The 27,531-nt window shown below is 41.7% G+C and overlaps 1 protein-coding gene across 3 annotated transcripts in view; it reads right to left on the bottom strand.

Annotated features, from left to right (window-relative positions):
- The window catches only part of rab11fip5a (RAB11 family interacting protein 5a (class I)), a 37,988-nt gene extending 11,450 nt beyond the window's left edge, over positions 1-26,538 (bottom strand). Inside the window, exons 1-2 of one of the 3 annotated variants that reach the window (XM_049596075.1) lie at positions 25,266-26,538; positions 1,248-1,759 (exon numbers count right to left, since the gene is read on the bottom strand). In XM_049596075.1, coding sequence (XP_049452032.1) covers positions 1,248-1,759; positions 25,266-25,642 — 889 coding nt within the window. In that variant the 5' untranslated portion in view covers positions 25,643-26,538. Of the gene's footprint in view, positions 1-1,247; positions 1,760-9,307; positions 9,542-25,265 lie in introns of those variants that run through there. The other 2 variants (XM_049596078.1, XM_049596077.1) reach the window with 2 other exon arrangements.
- Positions 26,539-27,531: the final 993 nt, after the last annotated feature.

A 27,531-nucleotide genomic window follows, 5' to 3' on the forward strand; every position in this document is an offset into this window, starting at 1 on the left:
AAACGTTTCACAGTCAGCCACCCATCAGTTTTCTCAACAGCTGAGCTTCCTTTCACAGTTTTAAATATGACACCATATTTTATAAAGAAGAACAAAACCTCAAACTGCTCCTGCTGTTTTTTCACACTTTGAATGAACTGGTGTGAAATAACTCTGAGGACGTGGTTTATTTTTATATATTCTACATAAATGAACCTGAAACTTACACTTTCCTGTAAGTTCTGCAACAGAAATGTATGGTGGCTTTAGCTGAAACGAATAAATAGATTATTATTTATTTTAAATATGAAAGAAAATATAATTAATATATATCTTTTAGTCTATCATAATAATGCACAATATTTTAATAATAGATTAATCATTTTAATTATGTTATTTTAATTATTAAGTTCTGATGTCAGATTTCCATACTTTTAAAATTCAAAAAATAAAAAGGAACCTTAAAGCTCCCCTTCTGTTCCTGAGATTTGATTGTCATAATTAGCGTACATTCTTGAGTTATGGTCAAAACAATATTTTGTAGGTCACAGTGAATTTTGACCACTAAAATCATTGTTCATTATTGAGTCCAAGTGAATGTTTGTGCCAAACTGGAGGAAATTCCTTCAAGATAAGATATCACACTTGGAAAAATGAGACAGACAAGGTCATAGTGATCTTGACCTTTGACCACTAAAATCTAATCACTTCATTGATGAGTACAAGTGAACATTTGAGCCAAACTTGGAAAAAATACTTTAAGACATTCTCGAGATATCAGGTTCATGAGAATGAGACAAACAAGGTCAAAGTGTCCTTGAACAGTGACCACCAAAAACTGATACGTCATTCTTGAGTCCAAGTGGACGCTTGTGCCAAATTAGAAAAAGTACCCTCAAGGCGTTTTTGACATATCACATTCAGGAGAATGGGATGGACAACCTGAAAACAAAATTTCTTGGTGACATAAAAAAAAATAAACAAATCTGATTAAGTAAGTTTAAAAAAAAAAAATCTCCTACTGTTTCATGATACACCCTTACCATGAAATACAATTAAATATTCCGCGATGGAAAATTTTGGCCGTGTTGCCCACCCCTATTATAAACGAACGATTAACCAAAACAACTGCTGTTTTGGTTAAAGATCACAGAGTTGTCCCAGAAAAGGTAAATCTGACTCTCTGTGTATCGACTAAAGAAGGGGATGACTGTGAGTTTATAGTGATGAATATTCTTCAGTGAGTGATGACGTGGTCTCAGACTCACCTGGGCTGTTGTCGGCTGTCAGGTTGCTGCTGTTACTGGGTGAGTTGGAGAGGTCAGAGACCACCACACTGATGCCAGCTGTGGGACTGAGGCTCCCACCCCGTGATGACGACTCACTGCTCTCCGAGCCTAGTGATGTGCTGGAACGAGTGTCCGAAGACTTCCTCAGCTTCCCTCTCAGGAAGAAGGTCCTCATCTTGCTCCGCCGCACCTCGCCCCCCTCGTCGTCCTCGTAATCCTCCTCCCCGCCTCCGTCACTTGGCAGCCGGTGCCGCATCCGGTAAAGGGATGCTGAACCGCTCGATACGATGGCCGATGCCGAGTCCTCGTCGCTGGATCTCCTCTTGGCCTTCATGCGCTCTTTCAGCTTGACGAAGGTGGAGGCGCTCTTGTCTTTCATGACGAGGTCGTACATGCTGGCTGTCAGGTTGTTTCGGGTGAACTGGACGGTGACCTGAATGTCTCCTCGCTCCTTCTCCTTCTTCCCTGTCTTAGAGTGCAGCTTGTACCACCTGCAACAGAGGGCAAGCCGTTCACGTGAGTTCAACAGAAAACACTCTGTGTTCATCACTCAGTACTGACACAGTCATTTCATCAGTTCGTTAACTGACAGAAAATCAATTCATGGTTGTATTCATTTATCAAACAAAATATGCAGAACAGTTCAGCTTCTCCAACATGAGACTTTTGACGTTTTCTCTTCTCTGTTGAAGGGCGGGTTTTTCAAACACCCAAAGAGCAGTGATGCAGGTCAAGGCTCTGACACACCCAGCCAGCAGTCGGTCAATGTTAGGCTGTCATTAAGCATCTGTCGCCCTTGACGCTGTGGTGTGTCCCACACTGTGGCCCCTCGTCGGCCCCCCGTGGCTTTTTATTTTTGCCCGATTAAGCATGTTGAATCAGCGTCAGCAATGGCCGAACTCGTTTGTGAGTGACATCACTCTGATTGTCAGTTCAGCTCAGCGCACGAGAAGGGAAACTGAAGTGAGGAAAGTAAACAAAGAGTTAAAGTCCAGAGGGAGTAAGACCAGAACAAACTTGTTCCATAAGGTCAGATTATTTTTCTCTTTAGCATTACACTGGATTGTGATGTTAATGTGCTAACTGGCTAACTAGCATCAAGACAGTTTACCTGTTTCTCCTTTTTGAATGACAAATACAGACGACTGCCATCTGCTGCTGTGGAGTTATTTTCTCGAAAGACAGCAGTTTGTCAAACTGCCCCTGAGTCATCCTAAAATCCGCCTGTAAACGTCCATGATGGAGGAGAAGCTCCTGGACCAACTGGTGGTACTCCCCATGATCCAGCCTCTTTTTTAGGGTCTCATGTACCCACACAGATCTCTGTTTATCTGCTGACAGCCTCTCACCCTCAACCAGAGCCACAGACAGCACCCTCTGCCTCAACATGGCAGCAGCTACACACTGATTACTGCAGGATACATAAAGTAAATAGATTAACAATACATTGATTACACAGAAAGGTTAGAATAAGGAGGTGATGGGGTGGTTGCATGGCAACAATAAAAAAGCACAGCAAGTGGGCACTGCGGCGCACCTCGTGTTTTGCAACCTGCAAAACACTTTCTGTGTGATCTGGGCCTTTGTCAGACCCCATGTGTTTCCATGGAAACTGAGACGGCCACAAAAAGTTTTTGATTCTGAGAGCTAACTGCCCCTCATCATGAATATATTTTGATTACATATTTTATTTGTTGGTCAAAGTTGTATAATCACAATATTACGCCTCGGCTCTGACTGCATCACTGACGCACCGCAAACACGCCAAGTACAGAGTGAGGAAAACAAAAGTCCCTCCCACTTGACACATGTAACCCTTCAGTGTAGTAATATGTAAATGTCAAATAAGATTCACAGTGTGGGAGAAGTATTAAACTACAAACGTACACATATTTTTAAGTGTTGATTTTAAGGTGCACTGACACAACTCTTCACTGAGTCAGTTCAGCAGTGTGTGTTCTGGTCATGAAATAACATGAAGGACTGTATTGTTAGCATGAATGGGGCTAATCTGTCCTCACACAGAGTGAGAGTGTGTGTCTGTGTCCCACTAACACCACAAGGCTACATGTGGTCAGACATCCCACAATACCTCAAGAGACCACTTGTTTTCTGTCATCAGACCGGATGAGCACGAACAATGCAGTGAAACAATGCTCACATCTGACTGAACACTGAGTGTCCTACATAAACATGACAGGAAAACACATTTCACCAGCTGTAGCTGTAGACTGGTTTACTGGACATGGCACAGGGGAGCAGTTCTTAGAAACACTGTGCGCCTCGGAGCGTAACACCAACAAGTCCGCCGCACCGTGACTCATGGGAAAGTCTCATCTGCTGTGTTGTGACCAGTTTAAAACAATGATATGACTGAGAAAAATTCCCCCAGTTAACATGTGTTTCTGACACTCTGGGCTGCCAAAGGGAAGTTATCAGAGCAGGGAGCACGACTCAACACTGGGCCTGAAACCAAGACCTGCTTTTATTCTCTTACTTCCTGTGCTGCTGTGCCATTTTCACCTCACACCTCAACCACAGAGACTTTCTCTATTGTTCATAAATGAGCTCTGCGAGGCCGACTGACACATACCTGGACAAATTCACAATTAGAGTAAAGTTTCATAGTGCCACATGTAGGTTACACTCTAAATCCAAGGACCAGTTGACTCCAGATGAAGAAGCTTGAAAGAAATATGATGTAATTGTATTAGTGAAAAACAAACTAATATAAATGCAGAAGGCCAGCTACAAGGCTGCACGCCATAATGTGCAAATACAGACTCCTTTACCAAACACAATACAGTTTAAATTACAACATTAGACTCTGATCACACAGAAAGTGTTTAAGCAGTTGGAGGCGGCTTTTTGTAATAGTTTTTAATGAGAGTGAAAATTTTGCTCACTGTTTTTGTTTTTTGTTGTGCACTTTAGGCACCTGGTGTTTTTGCTGGAGCGCTCTGAAGTCCTCGGGTTGAAAAAACTTCAGCTCAGAGCAGAAACGTGCCCCACGTCATCTCTGCTTTTCCCCATTGTCTGATCGGATGATGTGAGAGGCGGGGCTTCTGTGGTGGTCACAACAACCAGTTTACAGTTGGTGAACAATGGAGGAGAAACTGGTGGTAGTGGTTGCTGGATACCCAGAGCTATACGACTTTACAAAGCACAGTTAGCACCATCTGAATAGAAAACAGCAGATAAGTGCAGTACTGTAAACGTCCATGATGGAGGAGAAGCTCCTGGACCAACTGGTGGTACTCCCCATGATCCAGCCTCTTTTTTAGGGTCTCATGTACCCACACAGATCTCTGTTTATCTGCTGACAGCCTCTCACCCTCACCCAGAGCTACAGACAGTACTCCCTGCCGCAACATGGCAAGAACAATAAATAGGTGCAGCAAGCGTTTTTTTTACGAGTGGCATTCAATTAACAAAAGAAAAAGGCAGTGCGGTGCGCCTTGTGTTTTGCAAAACACTGTGTCTTTAACTGAATTAAATGCTCTTAAATGTAGCTAATGTTTAATCACTTAAAGTAGCTGTGAAATTCTGACAGAAGTGAATTCAGTCACAAATGTAAAACAGGATGTCAGAGGAGGTACAGTAACCTAAATTCTGCTTCATGAACAACTCAAACATCCCCGTCTGTTGAGTCAACAAGAAAACCTAAATGTCACGCTGTGGAAAGTCAGATGTTGAAGAGAAGAGAAGTCAGAGGAACAGAGGAATAAACCTCAAAGACGACACATGAAAGAAAAGAGAAACTGAAGCAAACCCACTGAGGTACGCAGGATCTGAGAAAAGGAAGCTCACGCATTAAGTGCTCAGTTATCTTAGAAACCAGAGAGCTTTTCACCCCCCCCCCCCCCCCAACAACATTTCCTCCTTTTCTTTTCTGTAAACCTTCAGTATGACTGTGCAAAAACTCAGCGAGGCACAAAATTAACACGAGGTACAACCCAAACACTGCTAACTAAAGGCTGCAGATGGTGCGTTCACTGAATTCTGCAGCTTGTTACAGTGGTGATCTACTGCTTCAACTAAAATGTGATTTTAAAACTGATGAGGTGAATTAATTTTGTGTTTTATGGCTGCAATTATTGTGCTGTTTTTTATAATCAAATTCCTAATTTTTCTGTTTATCCTCCACAGTTTTACAGAGTAAATGTTTGTGAAAACAAAACTCGGAGAATCATGGGAAACTAAAAAACCACTGTAATTATTAAAAAACATTTATCTTGGTTTGCAGTTTTGTAGGCAAAACCTATCACTGCCCAAACTCTTGGTAGAGGTTTATTAACATTCAGCCACTACCATGTTAGCGGGCCTGGATGTAATATTTAGCAGGAGAGCAGGGAAACATCGTCAGGATAATAATCACCAGTTCTTGAGAATTGGGACAAATCATCCTACCAAAAACACCATTAAAGTTATAACTGATTGACAAACTAATTTCATTTCTGAGCTGAAACATTATTTCTAAAGATTTTTTATATGAAATAAATATGAAATATAAAATATTTGGTCTGCTTTCACTTATTTAACATCTAAACGTGCAGTGTCACAAAACAGCCTCGTCCCAGAATTCAAGCTCTGTCAGATTTCTACACAAACATAATTTATCTGGGTATAAAAGGGGTGAGCTACAGAGACAGAGCAAAACGGGTCACACTCTATAAACCACAGCCACCGGGGGGAAAACTTTCAGCACTATAATATGCAACTAAAGGCTGAAACGCTAACAAAATGGCTGCTTGTTAAATGCTGCTCAGGTGCTGGTGAGCTTTTTTGATACATTCATTAAATAATATTGCCATCAGGTGTGTCTCAGCTCAACAGATCAACTTCTTAGCCCTAAATCCAAATCAAGAATTATGGTTTAAAAATGAGTCTTTTTATTAGTACTATGGAAACTCTTTGCAACTTTGAAAAATAAAATGTCTCCTCACTACGACTGCTGTAGAATAATAAATATATAAGTAATGTGCATTTTTTAATTTGGTGGAAAGTCAAAGTTAAAACGACGAAGACATGGTGGGTTATAATTAATATTAAATGCTGACGTTACAAGTTAGCATGATAACATGCTATTGTTCGCATATTGCTAACATTGTAATGTTAGCATGCTATGTTAGCATTAATCTCAAACTGCATGTGAGGCTCAGTAGAATTCATTTTTAGAGATTATTCTGCCAATGAAATTGTGTTTTAAAGAGCTGTTTAACTGTGTGGCACTGGATAAAATATTTAAGAGATAGCTAAAACTTTCAGGTTAATCCTGTGGGGGCGAGGAACGTCTATCACATTAAACTGCAATCCAAAATATCTCAAGATATTTCACTCTGGACCAAAGACTGATAAACTGATCATGCTAACTGCTGTAGCTACAGTACAGCTATGACGCTAACGTGACTAGAACATTACTACAAATTTAAAATGAATGGAAGAAATGTCACATAAACAACAACAAAATTAAGAAAATGAACCTTTGACTTGTGATGACAGAGTAGGACTGGTCGTGTGATATTTAGTAAAAGGCCGTTAACTTAGTGGTCTAAACCCAGTGCCCTCATTCCCAGGTCCTGCTGGGTTCATGTTGTTTGATTACATAGACAGGAAAGAGACAGGAAGTTCCCTTCTCAGGCAAAAACACTGGCGTAATTGTAGGCTGTAGTCCTATAATTCACAGCACAGGCTGTTATGTAATCATCATCATCATCATCATCATCATCCTGCCACTGACCTCGAGTTCAGCACTGAAAACACGGTAACACCCAAGACGAATGCCAGTGAAAACAATTAGCAGACGAACTCTGACAACCACAAATACCAAGCAGGTGGAGCCCGGAGCTCAGAGCAGAGGAACGCTGATGCTTTTTATAGCTGCTCAGGAACAACAAACATTACACATCATAAACAGTAAACAATGGAAACGTGCCACACGAGCCGACATGAGGAATGTGAGTTGTTTTCACTAATCCACATGTCATGTGCAGGCTGCTTTAAAGTGACACTCCCATGAAGCAGGGATTAGCTGTGGTATTAGGTTTCTGTATTTGCATAAAAATCAATTTAACAGAGGCTGAATTATTCTAATCCAGATATTTACTTTGGAGCATTTCATCAAATCAAATCCCGTTACTGGATTATCAGCTTGCATGTAAACAGAGTAAATTCCTGAGCTCTGAACCGCTCTGAACTCGTCGGGTCGTCATCTTCTTTATGTCCAAAAACCTCTGGCTCTACGATAGTAAAGCAGTGTTTCTGCCTCACATGCCTGTTAGGTGTGGACTCAGGTTTCACATCAATGCTCCAACAATAGTATCAGGCCTCGTCCTGATTTGGCAGCCAACTCCCTGCAGCCAAGGTGGGGTTCAGATTCCAAACACAGGACCTGAGAGCTATGTCAGAGTTTTCTTTGCAAAGCGTCATCATACCGTCAGTGTAATGTAGGATACTACTCATGAAGGAGGTCTCCCTCCAACCATTTACTGTTTGTTTTTTAGGAAGGTCATGGAGCATATTTATGATTTATTTACATTAGAGTTTGGTATTTATTCGACTGAGGCAGACGGACCCACATTAAAGGTCCAGTGTGGAAGATTTAGAAAGATATACTGACAGTTTTCTTAAATGTGTAATAACCTGAATGAAAGAGTCATTGTGTTTTCTCTACCTTAGAATAAGACATTTGTATCTATACACGGCGTGGATCCTCAAAAGTAGGTATAACTGCAGCTGGAGCAGCTACGTGACCTCTAGTTACATGACTCGCCTGTCATACGTCAGCTACCTTCATTCCTTGGCCTGGAAGTGGAAGTCCTGGTGAAACTGCTAAGTTAGCGATTACGCTAGCTATAAAGTATAACATTAAAAGAGAAGTGGATATGGTAAGGTGATGGGAAGGCTACTTCTCATTAATCATGCTAATGCTAAGTTAGCAATGAGCTAACATTAGCTTTGAGGTTCATTATAAAAGAGAGAAATATTATGCTAAAAGAAAGGCAGTTAAGGTTAGGATAACCACTCAGGTCCAGTTGCCTACGATATAACACTTAAGATTACCAAGACCTGGATGACTGAGAATCTTCACCGGCAGGTAGGGTAACTTATGCTAATGCTAACTTAGCAATTAGCAAGCTAAGAAGTATTACGTTAAACGAGAGGAGATTAGGGCTAGGGTAAGGGTAATAGGAAGGCTACATCCCAATACTTATGCCAATGCTAATTTAGCGATTAGCTTACATTAGCTATGAAGTTTTATGTTAAAGGAAAAGTAGTTAAGGTTAGGATAAGGGTAATGGGAAGGCTACATCTTGTAACTTATGTTCACGCTAACTTAGCAAATAGCTAGGTAAGAAGCTATCTTGGGTTGTAGGGGTGTGCTGTTTACGCTACAATGTGTCTGCAGCTACACGTCTCAGTCCTTATCTATGTTGTGCCACCATGTTTCTACAGTCGCCCAGAACAGATAAATAAAACTCTGGCTCTAGACAGGGCGGTTTCTGTTTTCACATTGGCCATCATAGTTAGAAGCCCCTCTGCGACGAGCCAAACAGCATTGATTCTTTTAATCGTGAAACTGATTTATTTGGTGTTTCTAGCAGTTTTAATCAGCTGGTCTGTTGTTTTGGAGAGGAGGAGACCTCTGTGGATAATTCAGCTCCTGGTAGAAACTTAAACACTGAAGGAATTCTAACCAGGAGTTCAGGCTTGGCACATAGAGATGTTTCAGCTGGTTGCAATCTGCATTTCTCACTGCTAGATGACACAATATCACACATACTGCTCCTTAAAACTGTTCATATAACATGATTGTGGAAAAAAAAGTTTCTGCTGACTAAAAACATTTCAAAGCTGTTTTCACCACACAAAGTGTCTTGATTTTCAAACATGATGCAAAAAAAAAGTTACAGGCCTATTTACGCACATGCACCTGTGCTGGAGGGTCATGTGACTCAGAAGAAAGCCTGACAAAAGGCCTAAATACAGAAAGTGCAACACAGACAAAAACTGCAGCCTACAGTTTGAAGCCCACATACTCGGAGAGAGAACAGTCTGTTACCGAAGAGGACCCAGTTTCCCCAAAGCACCGTCCCACACAGACGCCTGTACAGTTCAACAAGGCCACTCTGCTGATACTGTAAAACATTTGGTTATAAACATCCACAGAGAAGCGTACGAACATCCCAGAACCACAACAATCTTCATAACCGAATGTTCTGCCTGTTTTTTTTTTGGAATTGGTGGGAGTCTGCACAGTCGACAGTCCCATTCCTGAGCTGCAGAGCATGACTGCATATCTGCTTCCCCATCTCGCAAAAACAGGAAATCACAACACTCCACCCCATCCCTGCATGACACCATCTCCCCACCCTCACCGCCCTCACCTCCCTTATCCACTCAGGAGCAGATAGGAAAATTTTCTCTGAGCTGCCGTCTCATTCTGAGCTTCATCTTACAAAGTCTTGTGTGGAACAAGTCGATCCCTAGAAACCACCCTTCAAGGCAGGACAGGGCTGAAATTACAAGACAAGTAGGCTATCAGCTTATTTTATCCAGCGTGTGCTCAGAGTCTCTGTGGGGCTCTGTGAGCCTGGGTGGTATCAGAGCCACACTCAACTGACTCTGAAATAAAACTGCTGCCAAGGGTGCAGGATCTGTGTCAACTGTGGGATTTAACAGCACTTTACTCACCAAACATGTTGGTGTTTAAGGTTATATCACCAAGATACTTCTTCTGTTCTCCCCAGGGAGTCGGAGGGGTTTGTTGTGAGGCTCAAGGGCCTCTACACAGGCCGAGAGAGCTTAATGCAGTACAGTATAAAAAACACCTTCACCACTCTGACACACACGTCACATTAGGAAAGCTGAAGTTACCACTCCGCCCACCAGTCCACCCTGTGGTTGTATGACTCCGCCCACCAGTCCAGTGTCTCTGACAGTCTCCATCCATGTCAGTGAAAACATGGATGCTTCACACACAGAAGATCTATACAATCAGCACAGGTTCAAGATTAGAGTCACCAATTCAGTATCTGACCAAATGTCTCCCCTTCTGTTCCTGAGATATGACGTTAAAACATGATGATGTCACAGTCAAGCTGACCGTTGACCTTTTGACCTTCATTATTTTATCCTGTTAGACATTTGTGTCAAGTTTGGTCAGAATTAGTGAATGAATTCTTCAGTTATGGACAAAGACATGTTTTGAGAAGTCACAGTGACCTCTGACAGTTAGTCTTCAGTCCAAGTGGACCTTTGTGCCAAATTTGAAGAAATCCCTTTAAGGTGTTCTTGAGATATGGCCTTTACAAGAATGAGATGGACGAGGTCACAGTGACTTGTGACCAAGTGGAGTCCAAGTGGACATTTGTGCCAAGTTTAAAGAAATTCCATGATGGTATTCTTGAGATATTGTGTTTATGAAAATGAGACAGATGTAAGGTCACAGCAACCTTGACCCTTGCCCACAAAAATCTAATCAATTCATCCTTGAGTCCAAGTGGATGTTTGTGCTAAATTTGTAGAAATTCCTCAAGGCGTTCTTGAGATATTGCGTTCACTCAGATGGGATCGACGGACAACCTGAAAACATAATGCCTCTGGCCACGGCTAACGCCGGTCCGGAGGCACAGTAACACGTCTGTGGTATCAGCTCTGTGTAGCTGTACTGAGGCAAAGCAGCGCTAAATGCTAACATCATCATGCTAACGTGCTGAGTTCAATATTTAACATGTTCGGGCATGGATTTGTGGTGGTGCTAACGGCATCCAGTTCTGACTTATCAACAGTGCACAAATTGATTTTGTGAGTGAATACATAAATACATACTTTATTTTGAAATATACTGACCATCTGGCACAGAGCTTTTACTTTGTAGTGCCATTTCCTGCTGTAGAGAGTGAATAAAATACAGCTACTTAACAGAAACAACAAACTAGCTCAACGACATGACAAAACACAAGTATGATGCTGAATATATTGAACTATGTGGACCTTGACGTGATGACTACAGACAATTTTGGACCCTGTGGCTGAACCAGGTGGAGACCACTGCCTTAGATCTTATAAATGCATTTACAGGAGTGTCAACCACAGAGTGGTAGGACAAGGGTTTATTAATTGTAAGAGTTTAATCACACTATTTACCGACAGACACTGGCACTGCCAGATGGGCTTATCACCACCATCAGGAGGACTTGTCACTGTCACTGATCAATATCTGCTCGCTCATATCCACTTGGCTGACTGCTGTTTTTTTTCAACACTGGTGTATTTGATATTTATTTGATATACATATATTTTGCTGAAAGAAAAGGAAATCAGCTGTTGATTTATATACAGAGATCCCAGAGGACATTTTTAAAAATGTGTAATTAGTGGTAGATTTGATTTAGTCGTATTATTACTAACAGAATGAAAAAATGGTTTAAAAATATGGGGACAAACATTATGTCTTTGATAAATGTTAAATATCTGATTCATGAGGATAAACAACCACTCAGAGAGCTGATTCAGCAAAACAGTCCCCAACAACACGCTCCAACTAGAGCCAACATGCTGCATAAACTACAGACCAGGGTCAGACGCTCAGTGACGGCCCAACAGTGGCCCAACAGTGGCAGGTAATCGGCTTAGTGTGTCAAGCCACTTACAGAGGACGCAAGGTGGGTGAGTGATGCGTCTTCATATGAATTATCAAGTGGACACTTCCTGCTACACCTCCATCAACGTTATGAGCCAACAAACCCTCCAGGAGCTCTGTGCTGCTAACATGACCTGGATCCTGCCTCATCAGCAGAAGCAGCAGACGAGCGGCAAGAGGCTCAGACCACATTCCACATCTGGATGTGATGAGCTCGAACCTCACCGCCAACTTCCCTCCTCAAACTTTTACATAACAGAGCATTGTATCTTTAAACCACACCTCTTCAGGCCCACGCTGACACAAAACCAGGGAGGACGGGCTTCTTTTGATTCATGAAAAGTCGTCATAAAAATAAAAACCAACAAAAGCCACCAGTCCTTCTGAGAACAGGTCATCTAGAAAGAAATCAAATGTGTTAGTAGCCAGTTGTAATGCTCTTAAACACAAGCAGCTTTCTATGTTAAAGATGTACAGGAGATGAACTTGGCTGATGACAGTTAAACAGCTCAATATTTTTTGTGGTGACAGACTTAAAGCTCCAGTGTGTGGGATTTAGGATTTAGTTTTCTTAACTATGTTACTGCCCCACGCAAAGGACTTCAAGTATCTCAGGGTCATGCTCACAGGTGAGGGTAGAACGGAGCATGAAATGGATCTGCAGTATGGCATGGCATCTGCAGTGATGCAGGTGCTGCGCCGGACCGTCATGGTGAAGAGGGAGCTGAGCCAGAAGGCAAAGATTTCAATTGACTGGTCCATCTCCGTCCCAGCCCTCACCTATGGTCATGAGCTCTGGGTAGTGACTGAAAGAATGAGATCGCAGATACAAGCGTCTGACATGAGTTTCCTCTGTAGGGTGTCTGGGCTCAGCCTTAGAGATAGGGGGAGGAGTCAGACATCTGGAGGGAGCTCGGAGTAGAGCCGCTGCTCCTTCATGTTGAGGTGGTTCAACATCTGATCAGGATCCTCCTGGGTGCCTCCTGTTGGAGGTGTTCTGGGCACGTCCCACTGGTAGGAGGCCCCGGGGCAGACCCAGAACACACTGGAGGGATTATATATCTCATCTGGTCTGGGAACACCTCAGGATCCTCTAGGAGGAGCTGGAAAGTGTTGCTGGGGAGAGGGACGTCTGGGGTGCTTTGCTCAGCCTGCTGCCCCTGAGACCTGGCCCCGGATAAGCGGTTGATAATGGATGGACTGAGGTCTGTTTTCTTTAGTGTATAATGACCTAAAAATAAGAATTGTTGTGTTCTCGTTACCTGGAATGAGACGTTTATAGTTACAAAGGGAGCAGGTCCTCGTCAGCAGAGATCACCATGCTGCACCGTCATGTTTCTACAGAAGCCCAGAACGGACAAACCAAACACTGACTCTAAACAGGGGCACTCGTGTTTTCCTCTCCAAGCTAACTGCGGTAGCTGATGTGAAGAGACCTCTGTGGATAATTCAGCTCCTGAACAATGAACACTGAAGGAATTCTAACCAGGAGAAGTTTCAACTAGTTGCAATCTGCAGTCTTTAACACTATATGCCACTGAATCCCCCAAAATCTTACATACTTCTTAATTCTTGCTCTTCGAAACGCCAGCTGGTCTTCTTGACATCAACAAATGAAGATAAAGAACTGATTAATTGTTTAATGAAAAGTCTGTGATCTTCAAAGGATATTTATTTTGCCACTTCAACATAATGACAGAATCATTTCTCATTATCACAGGAAATGAAAAAGTCATAATAAAAGAGAAAACTAGGCTTCTTCTGCCAAGATCACAAAATGAATTAATAAATAAATGCCTCCATCCTCTCCAAAACACAGGACTTATGAAAACATGTATCAGGTGGGTGTTGATTTTGAAGTATTAAACAACAGTAAAATGAGTAGATCAGGAGCTGCAGCTACATCCTGATAACACAGCTGCTGCTGCTGTTTGCTTACAAAGGCTGCAACAAATAGTTCAGCTTTCAACTTTCTATTGGGCTGAGCTTTTAGGAGACAAGACCATCTTATGTGAAGGTCAAGGCCAATGTCTGCTTCACAAAAGGCTGATTCAAGTTAACTTTGTGTCCTGATGCTTCTGTCTGCAAAGTAGCAAACTTACTGAGACATGTGAGACGAGATGCAGCGTGGCTGTTTTTCTATTTGAACAGACTTCAGTCCTTTAACGACTGGGTGATGTCTTCAGTAGATTTATGTGCAGCAACCTTAAATGATCTTTTAGAAGTGTTAATCATTATGGAGGACTTCAACTTCAGTATTGGACAGCTGATGGCATTTTCTAAATGTTCGACTTCGCCCTCTCTCAAAACAATTCATTTTACTGCTGATACTGAGTGGAGACTGCTCAATTCATCACTGCAACCAAGCCCACATCACATCAACACAATTAAAGTCAAGATCCAGATTTTCTAAATGAGGGAGAAAGTTGATGTCCTGCAGCTCCTTTCCAGAGTTTGTTTTTCCTCCACTTTTTATGTGGAACAAACGCATGTTTAACAAAATATTAATCTAAGCAGAGTATTTACGCACTTAAAGAGCGCCTGACGGGGGACTGTAAGTGTTTGAAATTGTGATTTGTTTCTGCATTTGAAGTAAACATGAAAAATGAAGGGAATAAGGGGAGACAGTGGTTACAAAAACTAATAAATAAATGATGCTCCTATCCATTAATTATACAAATACTTTTAAGTGCATTTGAAATCAATTAGAGTACACATATTGTTATTTTGCAGAGTTTACGGATGAATTGTGTACCTGCTCAGCTAAAATCATAGATGTGTAATTAGGGTTGCAACGATACGAGATTTTCATGTTACGATAACCGTCTCAAAAAAGATCGTGGTTTCATGGCATCACGGTATTATAGAATTTATATTATCATCAGTCAGAATGAGCATTAAAGGAATGGAAACAGAAGGGTCATTTTTGGTTGAACAAACATTTTATTGCTATAATTTAAATTTGAAACCATTTTGTCAATGGAAGTGTGTTTCAAAAGTCTCCCTTCAACAAATTACTAAAATAAAGGGGAGATTTGACGTCCAGATTCTTTCTTTTACCAATAACCAGTATAATAACCACCAACTTTTATATCACAGTGTACCGTGAGACTGGTTTGCTGCAACCCTATGTATAATAACACCTTGACCCCAAGATGGTGCCTATTTATTCCAATGGAGGTGCTCGCCTGGCGCATACGCAAAAAAAGTTTCCAGGTCCCTGGTTTTCTTTTGTGGTATGCGACCCGCTGAATACGCTCAGTAGTGTTTCTCCTGCTGGCCCCACCTGCCCACGAGTTCCCGCTCGTAGACTTTACATTGTGATGATGTCTTTTCTTATAACTTTAAAATAAAACTGCATGCATTGCAAAGTAACAACAGCAGAGCTATACAGGTTGATGTTTATTTTATGTCCAAGGTAACGGATATAAAAGCAAGTGGGTCAAAGTTCAGGGCGTGATGTTACAAAATGGCAGTGTGTCCTGATTGTGTGCATACTACATGCCACAGTACGTATTTTTTAAGGGCAGCTGCAGGACCTACTGAAAGGAAAAAGATAAAGTATGCGATTTGGAACGTACCCATGATTTAATTCATTGCTAAATCCTGAAGATGCTAACAGTGGCTAACACTAGCATCCCTCAGCCTGTGCTGAGGGATGCAAGTGTTAGCATCCCTGTGCTGAGGGATGCTAACACTAGCATCCCTCAGCACAGGCTGCTTTGTTTCAGACAGATCATTCTGACCTGAACTGAACTGAGCACCAACAGGAAGTAAAGAAAAGACTGTTCAGGGCTGCTGTGTCACAGTGACCCAGATCTGGAAACAACTGATAGGTAAAATGTCCTTCGCCTAAACCACAACCGTCTTTTACAAGTGTCCTCTTCTTGTCTCTGCTTCACTGTGTCTCCATGACGATGGCAGACAGGCTGATGTGACATGCAACAACACAACCTCCACATGACTCAGGGATACGAGTTAGAAGCAGTATGTGTAAAATGTCAGCTGCTGTATATCCTGCTACCTACAGGATGTGTTTTTACTCAAGATAATCTGATAAATCTCCTGGTTTTCAACAACCTGACGCACAGTTATTTTATCTGGGACTATTATGTAACGTCTAATGTCCATTAGACTGTATTCCCTCTGGACAGCAGCTACTGAAAGTCAGTCTGCTCTTAACAGAGGATTTGTCTGGATGTACATCACACACACACACACACACACACACACAGTCAGCAGATGGACGTTCAGCTCTCAGGCCTGCCTCAGTAACACTCACTTTTCTGAAACAACATCAGAGCTTTGCTTTTTAAGATAAACAACATGACAGGATGTGAAACTGAGACAGCAATGGCATGAAAAGGAGTGTCTGTAAAAACACAAATCCAACATCTAAATCATGATATCAACGGTGAGAGAATCACCCGACCAGCACCGTGAAGAATCACTGATCTGCAGAAAAAAAGAGCTGAAACTTTAAATTACTCTCTGGGGACGGAACTTGATTATTAAGGAAAAAATGTGCATGACAAGTTCAATATTCAGCAAAGGTATCGCAAATTAAATTATTTTTGTTAAGAACGTGGGCTGGTTTGTCCGCAGTGTGTTGATCTGGCAGTGTTTCTGTGGTTTCCTCCTGACAGACCCTGCAGGGGAATTCACCCAACGCCCACCTTTCCAGGAATCTGCTCTGCACCGATAGCTCAACATGCAAATACATCACGGCCACTGCATCCTCCCGTGCCACCCGTTACAGAGCAGCTGCTCTGCCTTCAAATGGCTGAATAAAGATCAGACATGTTGGGACATGTTTACTATGAAGCCTTTGTGTGTTGTCCTGCTGCTCTCACTGCTAATCTGTGAAGTCAGAGCCCTGGTACATGCTTACAGCAGATGGTCTGATGTTGTCAAAAATACTGATTCATCAATATATTAATTCTGAATGTTTGCAATGGATTTAATACTCGTTCTCCACAGTATGATACACTTGACCATTTACTATAGTCATTCTGCTCTTCTCTGCTGCTAACAAAGAGAGAGAAAAGTCATTATTGCCATGTCATGTGTTATATGTGTATATGTTATGTTTATCTTTTAAGACAAAATTAAAATTGTATCCTCTTGATGTCAATTTTTTCCTGTGTGGTATCAAAAAGTCTACCGAATATCGATATTTTTCAAGGTATTGTATGGGAGATAGAAATTCCAGTATCATGACAACACTATGCTCATTTCAAGTGTTTCTATGTTACAATACTGTGCATGACTTGCTGAGGTTTTGTTAGCATTCAGTTAGCATTCAGTTAACATAGCATTAGCTAGCTTATCTTTGAATGATAGTGTAGTTGGTATTTTGGCTTGTAGATCTGAAGGTCCGGTACCAACTGTCTGTAAATTTGACATGGGCCTCTCAAGATTAGACGGTTTTTTTTAATCTGTTGCTACGTTAACATGCAAAAACTATTCTGGTTAATTGCCCTTATTCCCAAGAAGACAATACTCCTACAAAGCTGTTTATGTGGATGATGGAAATTAATAAAAAAACTCCAATTGAGACGCTTATTCTTAATGCGCCGTATACATGTCTGAGTAATTTTATTAAAGCATGAATAATACATCAAATAACTTCAGTTTAGTATTATTTCACTCGTTTGCCTCTGTCAGGAGCTTCTCTTTACATCAGTATTTGCACACTTTATTATACATTTCTGATGATGAATGATTGACAGATGACAAATGATTAGACAGGAAGCTTCCATAGCTGAGGATGCCTATCCTTATCCTTAAGATGGCGATGCCACTCCCAAAATGCTCGCGATTCCCATTTCCCGTAGAAAAGAGTTGCTAACGTTAGCTTAAAATCTGATAGCATCCAGTATCAGGTAGTGGGAGAATACTACACAGTTTGTTATTTAAACGTAACCTGTAACAACACAAATTAATAAGGATAGTTAATTAAGTGCTCCTTTAAACTTGCACTTGGTTACAACTGTATGTAGTAAGCTAGTTAGCCATGCATGCTAATGTTTGCAGCTTATGTTACAGCAGATTAACACACTGTTAGTCCCATATTTATGATTTTGTTTCACGTTTTTAGTTTTAGATAAAAAATATAAGTCCGTCCATGTCAAGTGAAGTTATAAGTAACTGTTGTTTACGTCGAGTCCAAGTCTTTTTTGATCTTATCTACAGTCACCAGGTTCACTGCTCGAGTCTTCACCTCTGGCACTACCTCACTACTTTAATCATCACTTTTTCTTCATCCTCTCACCTGCAGGATAAACTCATCTTCTCCGCATCTAAATTTAAACCTCATCCTTCATTTCCACCGAGTGTGACTGGAACACGCTGATTCAGAGGAACGCTGTGTGAAAACTGATGAATTCTATGGAGAATAAAACAAGTCAGAGGCTCAGAAGAAAAGAGCCGTTTTGACCTGACGTATCTCCATTTACTGAAATATACGTCCCAGAGCGCTACATCGCTGTGACGCCCCCAGCCTCCTCTAAAGGGCTTTATAAATATTAGAAACTGTAAAGTGAAGGAGTCTTGGCACAGTCCTCAACCTCTGCAGTACCAAGTGTAACACCACTGTCACTGGAAAACATGTACTGGAAATACAGGTTTCTGTGCTCATCTGTATGTAAAGTGACTTTAATGCTGCTTCATTTGTCACCTGGTTTCAAAAGCACCTGTTTTTCATTCCTACATCTCACCTGAGAGGTTCATTGATTACACTTTTATTATCAGATTTTACTGCCACCATTTATTCCTCCTCCTAGGTTTTATCACAATACAAATAAAGCTCACCTTAAACAAAATACCATTCTGAAGACTATCATGAGAGCCTAAAGATATCACATATCACAAAGCTAAGGGTGTTAACAAGAACAGCCCAAAACCACAAATCATCCTGGGGTGAAAACATACAGTTTTATATTACTGCTAAACTCTGCAGTCTTTAGAGTCAGTTTTTAATCATGTTAAAAGATATTGCCAGTCATCCTTTTCTACCTGTGAACAATTTCCTGATCTCAAAGTATTTTCAGGTGTGAAAAAACAAAATAAATGCTGTGTCACTACTATGGCTGGGATCTGAATTTTAATATTTAACTCACTTGTGTGTGTGCGCTCAGCCTGTACAACATGGCTGAGCTCGACATGAACATAAAATAGCATTAATTAGCTAAAAGTTATGGAGATGATGTTAGCTAAAAGTAACAGATAGTGGTTGAAATAGCATTAGTAAGCTAAGAGTAACTAATAACGGGTAGAAATAGCATTGAATAGCTAAAAGTAATGGATAACAGTTGAAACCATTGGCTAACAGTAGGCTGACTATAAACAGCTGGAACAGCACTGGTTAGCTAAAAGTTATGGATAATGGTTAAAACAGTTAGCTAAAACTATCTGATAAGGGGTTGAAATAGCATAAGTTCACTAAAGGCAATGGATAACGGTTTAAATGTTTGCTAAAAGCAACCAATAAGTGGTTGACATAGCATTAGTTCACCAAAAGTAGCGGATAATAGTTAAAACCGATAGCTAAAAGTTATTGATAAGCTGAAAAATAGCATTACTAAGCTTAAAAAAAATGGATAATGGTTGAAACTGTGAGCTAAAAGTAGCTAATAAATGGTTGAAATAGCATGAATTCCCTAAAAGTAACATATAATGGTTGAAACAGTTAGCTGAAAGTAACTTATAAGTAGTTGAAATGGCATTAGTTTGCTAAAAGTAATAAACAGTTGAAATAGTATCAGTTAGCTAAAAGTAATGGATTATAGTTAAGTAACTAATACACAGTTGTATTAGCAATAGTTAGATAAAGGTAACTGATACGGGGTTGAAATAGCATTAGTTAGCTAAAAGTAATGGATAATTGTTAAAACAGTTAGCTTATAGTAACTGATAAGCCGTAAATAGCATTAATTAGCTATAAGTAATGATAATGATTAAGTAGCTAATACACAGTTGTATTAGCAGTAGTTAGATAAAGGTAACTGATACGGGGTTGAAATAACATTAGTTAGCTAAAAGTAATGGATAATTGTTAAAACAGTTAGCTTATAGTAACTGATAAGCCGTAAATAGCATTAATTAGCTATAAGTAATGATAATGATTAAGTAGCTAATACACAGTTGTATTAGCAATGGTTAGAAAAAAGTGATAAACCGTTGAAATAGCATTAGTTAGCTAAAAATAACAAACAATGGTCACAACAGTAACTGATACACAGATGAAATAGCATTAGTTAGCTAAAAGTAATGCTTAAAACAGCTAGTTAAAAGTAACAAATACACAGTAGAAATAGTAATAGTTAGCTTAAAGTAACTGATAAGTGGTTGAAATAGCATTAGTTAGCTAAAAGTAACTAATAAGCAGTTGAAATGACATTGTTAGTTAGCTAAAAGTAATGGTTGAAACAGTTAGCTAAAACCGATCAGCGGTTGAAATAGCATTAGTTCACTAAAGGCAATGGATAACAGTTAAACAGTTAACGTTAACTAAAAGTAACCACTAAGTGGTTGAAATAGGATTAATTCGCTAAAAAGTAAGTAAGTAAGTAACTGATAAGCAGTCAAAATAGTAATAATTAGCTTTAGTAATGGATAATGATTGAAAACAGATAAAAGTAACTAATAAAGAGTTTAAATGCCATTAGTAATGGATTATGGTTAAAACAGTTAGCTAAAAGTAACTAATAAGCAGTTGAAATAGCATTAGTTTGCTACAAAGTAACTGATCAACAGTTAAAACATCTCACAGGGCCGTTAACACAGTATTGTTTTTTTTTTTAATGCCTGTTAAAACGATCAAATTACATATTCCTTTGTGTCTATGTTAAACTAAGGTATCCCAACAGATTTTAACATTTTGCATGACTATTTACAAACATAAACTTAGATTTACGGGCTTCTTTCCCCCTCTGGTAGCAGCCATGTTACTTGTTTACGTTAGACTACCACAGTTAGCAAAGCATTCTGGGAATTTTCTTCTCCCACCCCATTTGAAGGGCCACCTGGAGGGCTACCTGGAGGGCTGGATGACCATGACCCCTCCATCCCACAACAGAAATGGGACACCCTAACGTATGCAGCAGCACTCAGAGCAGAGTGGTAGGGTTGAGGGAGGAACTGGGATTGGGCCTATAAGTCTGATAATAAAAATATCTTGTGGAGATGTGGAGTTAGAAAGAAGTGAGACCTCTGTGGCCCCATAGACTGCAAAAATAAGTGTGGCCCGCTCCTCACCATCATCTCTGACCGAACTGCTAGAGATCGATGTGCATTGTGGGTATTATGTAGGCGCCAAACTTATACACAGAGGAGGAATGTGTGGACAAAACAAGATGATATCTCTGGTCCTGCTGCATCGATTTTCATCCTTTTTTTAATTAGCAATGCTAAAATTGATACTCTTTCATGTAGATTATCTGAATAATGTCAATAATGTGCAACATAATCTTCTGTTTACAGCTCAAAAACATGACATGTTTGTACAGATATTCCAGTCTAATAATCTTCCTTGAGCCAGGTTTCAAAGCTCATTCACAAAATAAATGACTGCATCTGTACATAGGTTAGCACGAACATGACACCGTCTCTTAAAATGTGGCTCATGTTTTGGTCGATGTTCTCTGTCAAACCCAAGATATTTTCAGGGCTGACATACATGAGCGGTGTTGACTGTGGGAAGTGTTGACCAGCCCAGATTCACTGAATACCACATGGAGACACTGAATGTACCACGACGCCAGAGTGCTGACACTTCAACATCACAGGCCGACTCTAACCTTCAAGTGACCAGCTCCACCAGAAGGAGACTGGTTCCCCTTTCATCTCATATTCACAGGTGTGTCTGAGTGAAATCACAGTCGGGTCAGCTGGTCGTCACTTCTTATCAAACGGCCACAAACAACACAGAAACTAAAGAGTCAGAGGAACGACTGTGTTCATCAACAAGCCCAAACATTCAATCTGTGCTCAGTGAGCAGGGTGTAGGGTGATGGGGGATGTCCTGGATCAGGTACCAGTTCTGATTAATACTGGACAGAAAATACTCTGGCACTTGAACAAATACACCTACTGATGATGCTCTTTTTATTGATAGGTCAAATTTGATGATTGCTGGTGTAATTTACCTCTTCAACATGACTCGTACAGTACTGACTGAAGAGCTTCAATGGTTTTATTCATCTCAAACAGTTTTTTAAGTCAGATTTGACAGAAATATGATGCTACTTGTGCTGAACTTGCCTTTAAAAAGACCAAATGTCCTTTTCAAGTTGAACAAAGTCATTTCGCTCTGTCTGGGAGAATGTAAACGCAGTGCAACCACATCTCATTATGGTTTGATGGCAGGAAATGTTTCAGCTATCTAAAACTTCAGCAGTAAATACCAGGCTGTGCTGTCAGTCTCTCAAAATAACATAACTTCTTTGTGTGCTCTAAGTTTTGCACCAACCTAAAATCACACAGGGGGAAATCAGCTATGGAGGAAGTTTAATTTCTCCACTGACAGTAGCCTCAGTTGACCACAATGCACTGCTGTCATGAGAAATGTTTGAGTTTTTCATTTTTATATCTACAATATCAAACCTACAGCTGAAATGCAACAAGTTCATGCCTGTTCTCTGGGAGGTGTTGAAAGGGATTATGGGCATTGTAGGACGTCACAAACAGAACTATGTAACTGACATTAAAGGAGAATTGATGCACCTAAACACTGCTGTCCTTCACCTCTACAGAACTCCACCAAGATGACTGATCACACTGATCTTAAAAAACAGTTATCTAAGGGAGCTCTTATCTGTGGTGCTGTTTATCAGTCTGAATTGCTTTGGTGTGAGTTGCAGAATGTTGCAGATATCGGCCGTAGAGATGTCCGCCTTCTCTCTAATATAATGGAACTAGATGTCACTCAGCTTGTGGTGCTCAAAGTGCCAAAAATTACATCTGAAAAAAAATCAACATCAACGTCTCTTTCCAGAAATCATGACCGGTTTTCTCGATATAATCCACAGACCTCGTTGTGAGCAGTTTCATGTAGGAACTATTTTCTTTCTACCAAACTACACCCGCAGAAGGAAGTGTGCATCTCCTCATCAGTGAGAGGGTCGTGCTCATGACAGCATCGGATGTAAACAATAATGGCATCCTTCTTGGCTGAGCTGTCAGTTAGCCAGTTCAGTGGCATTAGGTGAGCTAGTGGTAGATGTGTGCACCTAAAGGCCCTGACACACCTACCCGATGGGCGGCCATTAGTAAGCGTCTGTCACCCCAATTTTGCAGTGTGTCCCGCACAGTTGGCAGTAGTCAGCCCTTGCTGGGGTTTTTCTGGCAAATTCAGCATGTTGAATAGGTGTTGGAGACGGTGGAGCCCACCAGAGCCCTTCAGTAAATGAAATCATCCTGACTGGCAGTTCAGTTCAGCACACAAGAAAAGAAATAGAAGTGAGGAAAGTAAACAAACAGCTAAAATCAAGAGAGCACGAGATAGAAACCAACATGTTAGATTAAGTAAGATTATTATTGTTAGCCAGCTGAAATGGTTAGCCCTTGTTTGTCTTATTGTTCTCTAGCATCTTGTTGAGTTGTTAATGTGGTAACTGGCTAACGAGTGTCTTAAATCCGTCCTGGTGAGTGAAGTAAATCTACTAGCTACTTGCATATCTTACCAGCATTTTTGACCCAGGCAACGTAAGGCGATCTAACAGTCAGCCATTGTCGCCACTACTTCTTTGATCTCAGTTGGTGTGTCTGAGCCTTAACATTACAGCTCAGTCAAGGAGGGCGCCATTAATGTTTACATCTCACGCTGTCATGAGCACAAGCCTCTCGTCCATGAGTAGATGCACTCTTCCTTCTGCACATTGATACCATTGGTGGATATGGTTTAGTAGAAAGAAAAAAGTTCCTACATGAATCTGTTCACAACAAGGTCTGTGGATTATCTTGAGGAACCAGGTCATGATTTCTGTAAAGAGACACTGCTGTTGAGTTTTACAACCAAAAGCCATCTCATCATCCAGAAGGAAGTGTGGATCTACTGCCAGCTCAGCTAGCATCACTGAGCTAGCTAATGTTCACACAGGGTTCCCACACATTTTCATGGACAGAAAAATGTTCTTGCCCTGTTTGCCTGTAGCTAGCTGGCACACAGAGGGAGAGATGGAACACAGGGAGAAAATGAAGAGACGTGTGATGGCAAACAAACATCACACATTGACGCATATTAATATTTACATCTCACACTGTCACAAGCACAAGTCTCTAATCCATGAATAGATGCACGCTTCCTTCTGCACAGTGATATGGCTGACTGGTGTAGTCTGGAAGAAAGAAAATAGTTCCTGCATGAAACTGCTCACAACAAGGTCTGTGGATTATCTTGAGTAACCAGGTCATGATTTCTGGAAACAGACATTAATGTTGAGTTTTTCAGATGTATTATCTTGGTACTTTGAGCACCACAAACCGAGTGCCGTCTGGTTTGATCAAAGTGGAGAGAAGGCAGACATCTCTACGACTGATATCTGCAACTCTCACCAAAACAATCTAGAATGATAAACTGCACCACAGGAAAGAGGAAAAACATTTGTTTTTGATTTTAGGGTGAACTGTCCCTTTAGGGGATTGTAGGACATCACATGTAGAACTATATAACATCAATGTTAATGGAGAGTGGGAGCGCCACAATGACATATAGATCATAAACATGAGTTATCTGATGATGGAGGTTTCCTTTAAAAATGTTTAATGTCTGCAACATCAAACTTTACATCCCGCACTCCGATGGGAGAGCTTTAGTAAAACAACATGTTATTCTAAAAATACCTTGGAGCTGTGGGATCATGAATCTGTTAGATAATCCCTGGAATTGGGACAGGCATTAATCCCCTCTGCTCTACGTCAGGCCTCAGCTACTGGGACACAACACTTTAAGATCCCACAACAAAGCAGCACCTAATGTGGAGGTGAGAGTGATGTTTCTAGAAGGTCTGGTTTTTGGGGGAAGCCTCCAGCCTCAGTGATGTGAACAGTGTTCAGATGAGTTAGTTTGGTGTCTGTGGGAGGAGGGAGGGTGTGTCTGCAGGGCCCTGATGCAGCACAGTCCTGACAGCTGTGTTTATATCTCACAACAAAGTGTAGGAACTGAAACAGGACAAAAGCAGGGCACAAACACCCTGATGAGTTCACTGAACATGGGAAATAAGACATCGGAGTCATGGCTGGTGGAGCACATGCATGAAGCGTTAGGTCCCCTTCATCTGCATGCTGACGCCACACACACACACACACACACACACACACACACACACGCATGTACACACAGCTGAACTTACTCGTTTTTCACGCATCTGGTCTCGATGAACATCTTATCCAGCTGGATCACCGCCTGTCCGAGGAACACGTCCATCCCGATCAGAGCCCGGTGCATGACGATGAGGACCAGCTCGTTGCTCCCGGCCGGGAAGCTGCTCCGCCCGCTGTTCTCCAGCACACCGGGCTGCAGCTCGAAGGAGCACTCCTCCCTCCACTCCGGCTCCGTGGTCTTCTCCACCACACCGGTGGAGTACTTCTCCTTCCCCAGCTGGATGATGGTGTACACGTCGCTGGTGCCGTGCTTGCCCTTGCCCCGTAAGCCCCTGCCTCTCAGCACCGTCACCTGGACGTGTGTCGGTACCCATTTCTGGTCCTCCTCCACGGTTAGCGAGGACATGTCCCCCTGCAGACAGACAGACAAACCGACCGACCTGCCGCGACGAGGCAACCGGGGAGAGGTGGTGGTGGTGTCCGCCGCTGCCTCCCTGCTCTGGGTGTGCACAGTCACATCAGCTCCGGGGTCTGCGGGCGGTGCCGCATTATGGCTGCGTGTGTTCTCTGCGAAGGTGCCGGTGTGTGCTGGTGAGCCGCGGCTGCTCCCCGTGTCTCACAGCTCTGAGCTCTGCGGCAGCAGCAGCGTCCGTCCCCGCTCGGTGTGTCCCTGCCTCTCTGTGCTGCTGCACGGGCCTCTCTGCGGGCAGCGACGTCACGCCTCTATCCTCCTTCTTCTGCAGGACGAGGAAGTGGAGCTCCGACACAACACATGGCTGCGTGCACACAGACAACAATACAGGCCTGTGCTGGAATGTAGGGTGTGATGTTTCAACCAAGGCAGCTCCACTCCTCTGTGTCCTCTGAGACTGTGTCAGACTGGTCTGTGTGAAGGCTGCACACTCCCTGATGGAGGCCTCTGTAACACCAGCTATTACAACACTCCTTTTTAAACTATGAAGCCAGATGAGGCTGCCTGTCAGGGCCGTAATCACCCATATAACATGTGGGGGCCATATTCACTGTGTGCCTTCTGCACAGGGGTGGAGAGTAACAGATTACATGTAACTAAGTTACATATTCAAAGCACAAAATATGAGCCTGGTCTCACTCGGCAGTCGTCGAAATCCAGTGCTTGGGCAGTGACTTGCAGCGTCAGAAACCAAAGCAAAAAGGCATCCGTTAACATCAGCATGATACGTGGCCGGTTGCCGTTATAGTAACATCAGGGGAAAACACTGCAGGACAAGGACGAATGTTAAGGCAGCGAAAGTCCAACTGGGGTCGGTGGGAGGTGAGGCTGGGCGATATAACGTCTGTGTACAATAGAGCGATATATTGTCAAGCAAGATATACATGTAGATACTTTTTATATCGATATAGGGTCAAGTTGCGTTACATATCGCATACCAGTGTCCATCTCTCCTCTCTCTCCACAGAGCTCCGCCCTTTAGCAACACTTTCTAGAGCCGTAACCTGACGTGCACCTCCCCAGAAATGTGATAAGTCACAGTGACGCAGAGCTCCTGTTTTTATAGGCTGAAACCATTTCCCTCAGTGGAAACAAAGCTTTGATTTACTTTAATTCACAGATAAGAAACAATAAATTGTGAAGACAATAAAGCCTCCACACACTGTGTGTGATTTATCCTGGCTGAAATATGAGCTGCTAGCTGCTAGGCTAATTTATACAATGTAAAATGCCATAGGCTTGTGCTAATAACGTTAGCATGTTGTATTTGTGGGGAAAATGTGTCCAGATAAAGACAAGTGTTTGTCTGTGAATGCTGCGAGTTATAGTGAAGCTGATTTGTGTTTGAAACTGTCTCTATTAAGCCATGTTTAATGTGTGTTTAATGTGTGTTTTGAATCAACTAAACTTTACAGCACTTCACAGAAACCCCACCGCCCACCAGTGTTGTGGAGGTGTAACTGTTGTTGTGCAGCTGCACATTTTCACACAGGGGAAATGCAACCTAACTCATGGTGTATTGTTTGTTTGTGAAAATCTTGATATTATTTTGGGGACAGTGACATGGCTGATAGCTCGCTGTCTTGTTGTTAAACATACTGTCACATTATATTTACTGTTTGTTACTGACTTTGAATCTTAGCATAACTTTAGCTTTCTGGCTAACAGCTGGGCCAAAGGGTTCCATGAGCTGAGCTGAGTGGACTAGAATATCTCCTGCTGCTAGGTCGTATTTAAAGGGAAATTTCGGTTTATTTCAACCTGTCTCCTATCGTCCTAAATTTGCTTCAACTGACTAGTGACGAAAAATAATAGTTAGTATG

This window comes from Epinephelus fuscoguttatus, linkage group LG14, assembly GCF_011397635.1.
Source record: "Epinephelus fuscoguttatus linkage group LG14, E.fuscoguttatus.final_Chr_v1".
Taxonomy (NCBI): domain Eukaryota; kingdom Metazoa; phylum Chordata; class Actinopteri; order Perciformes; family Serranidae; genus Epinephelus; species Epinephelus fuscoguttatus.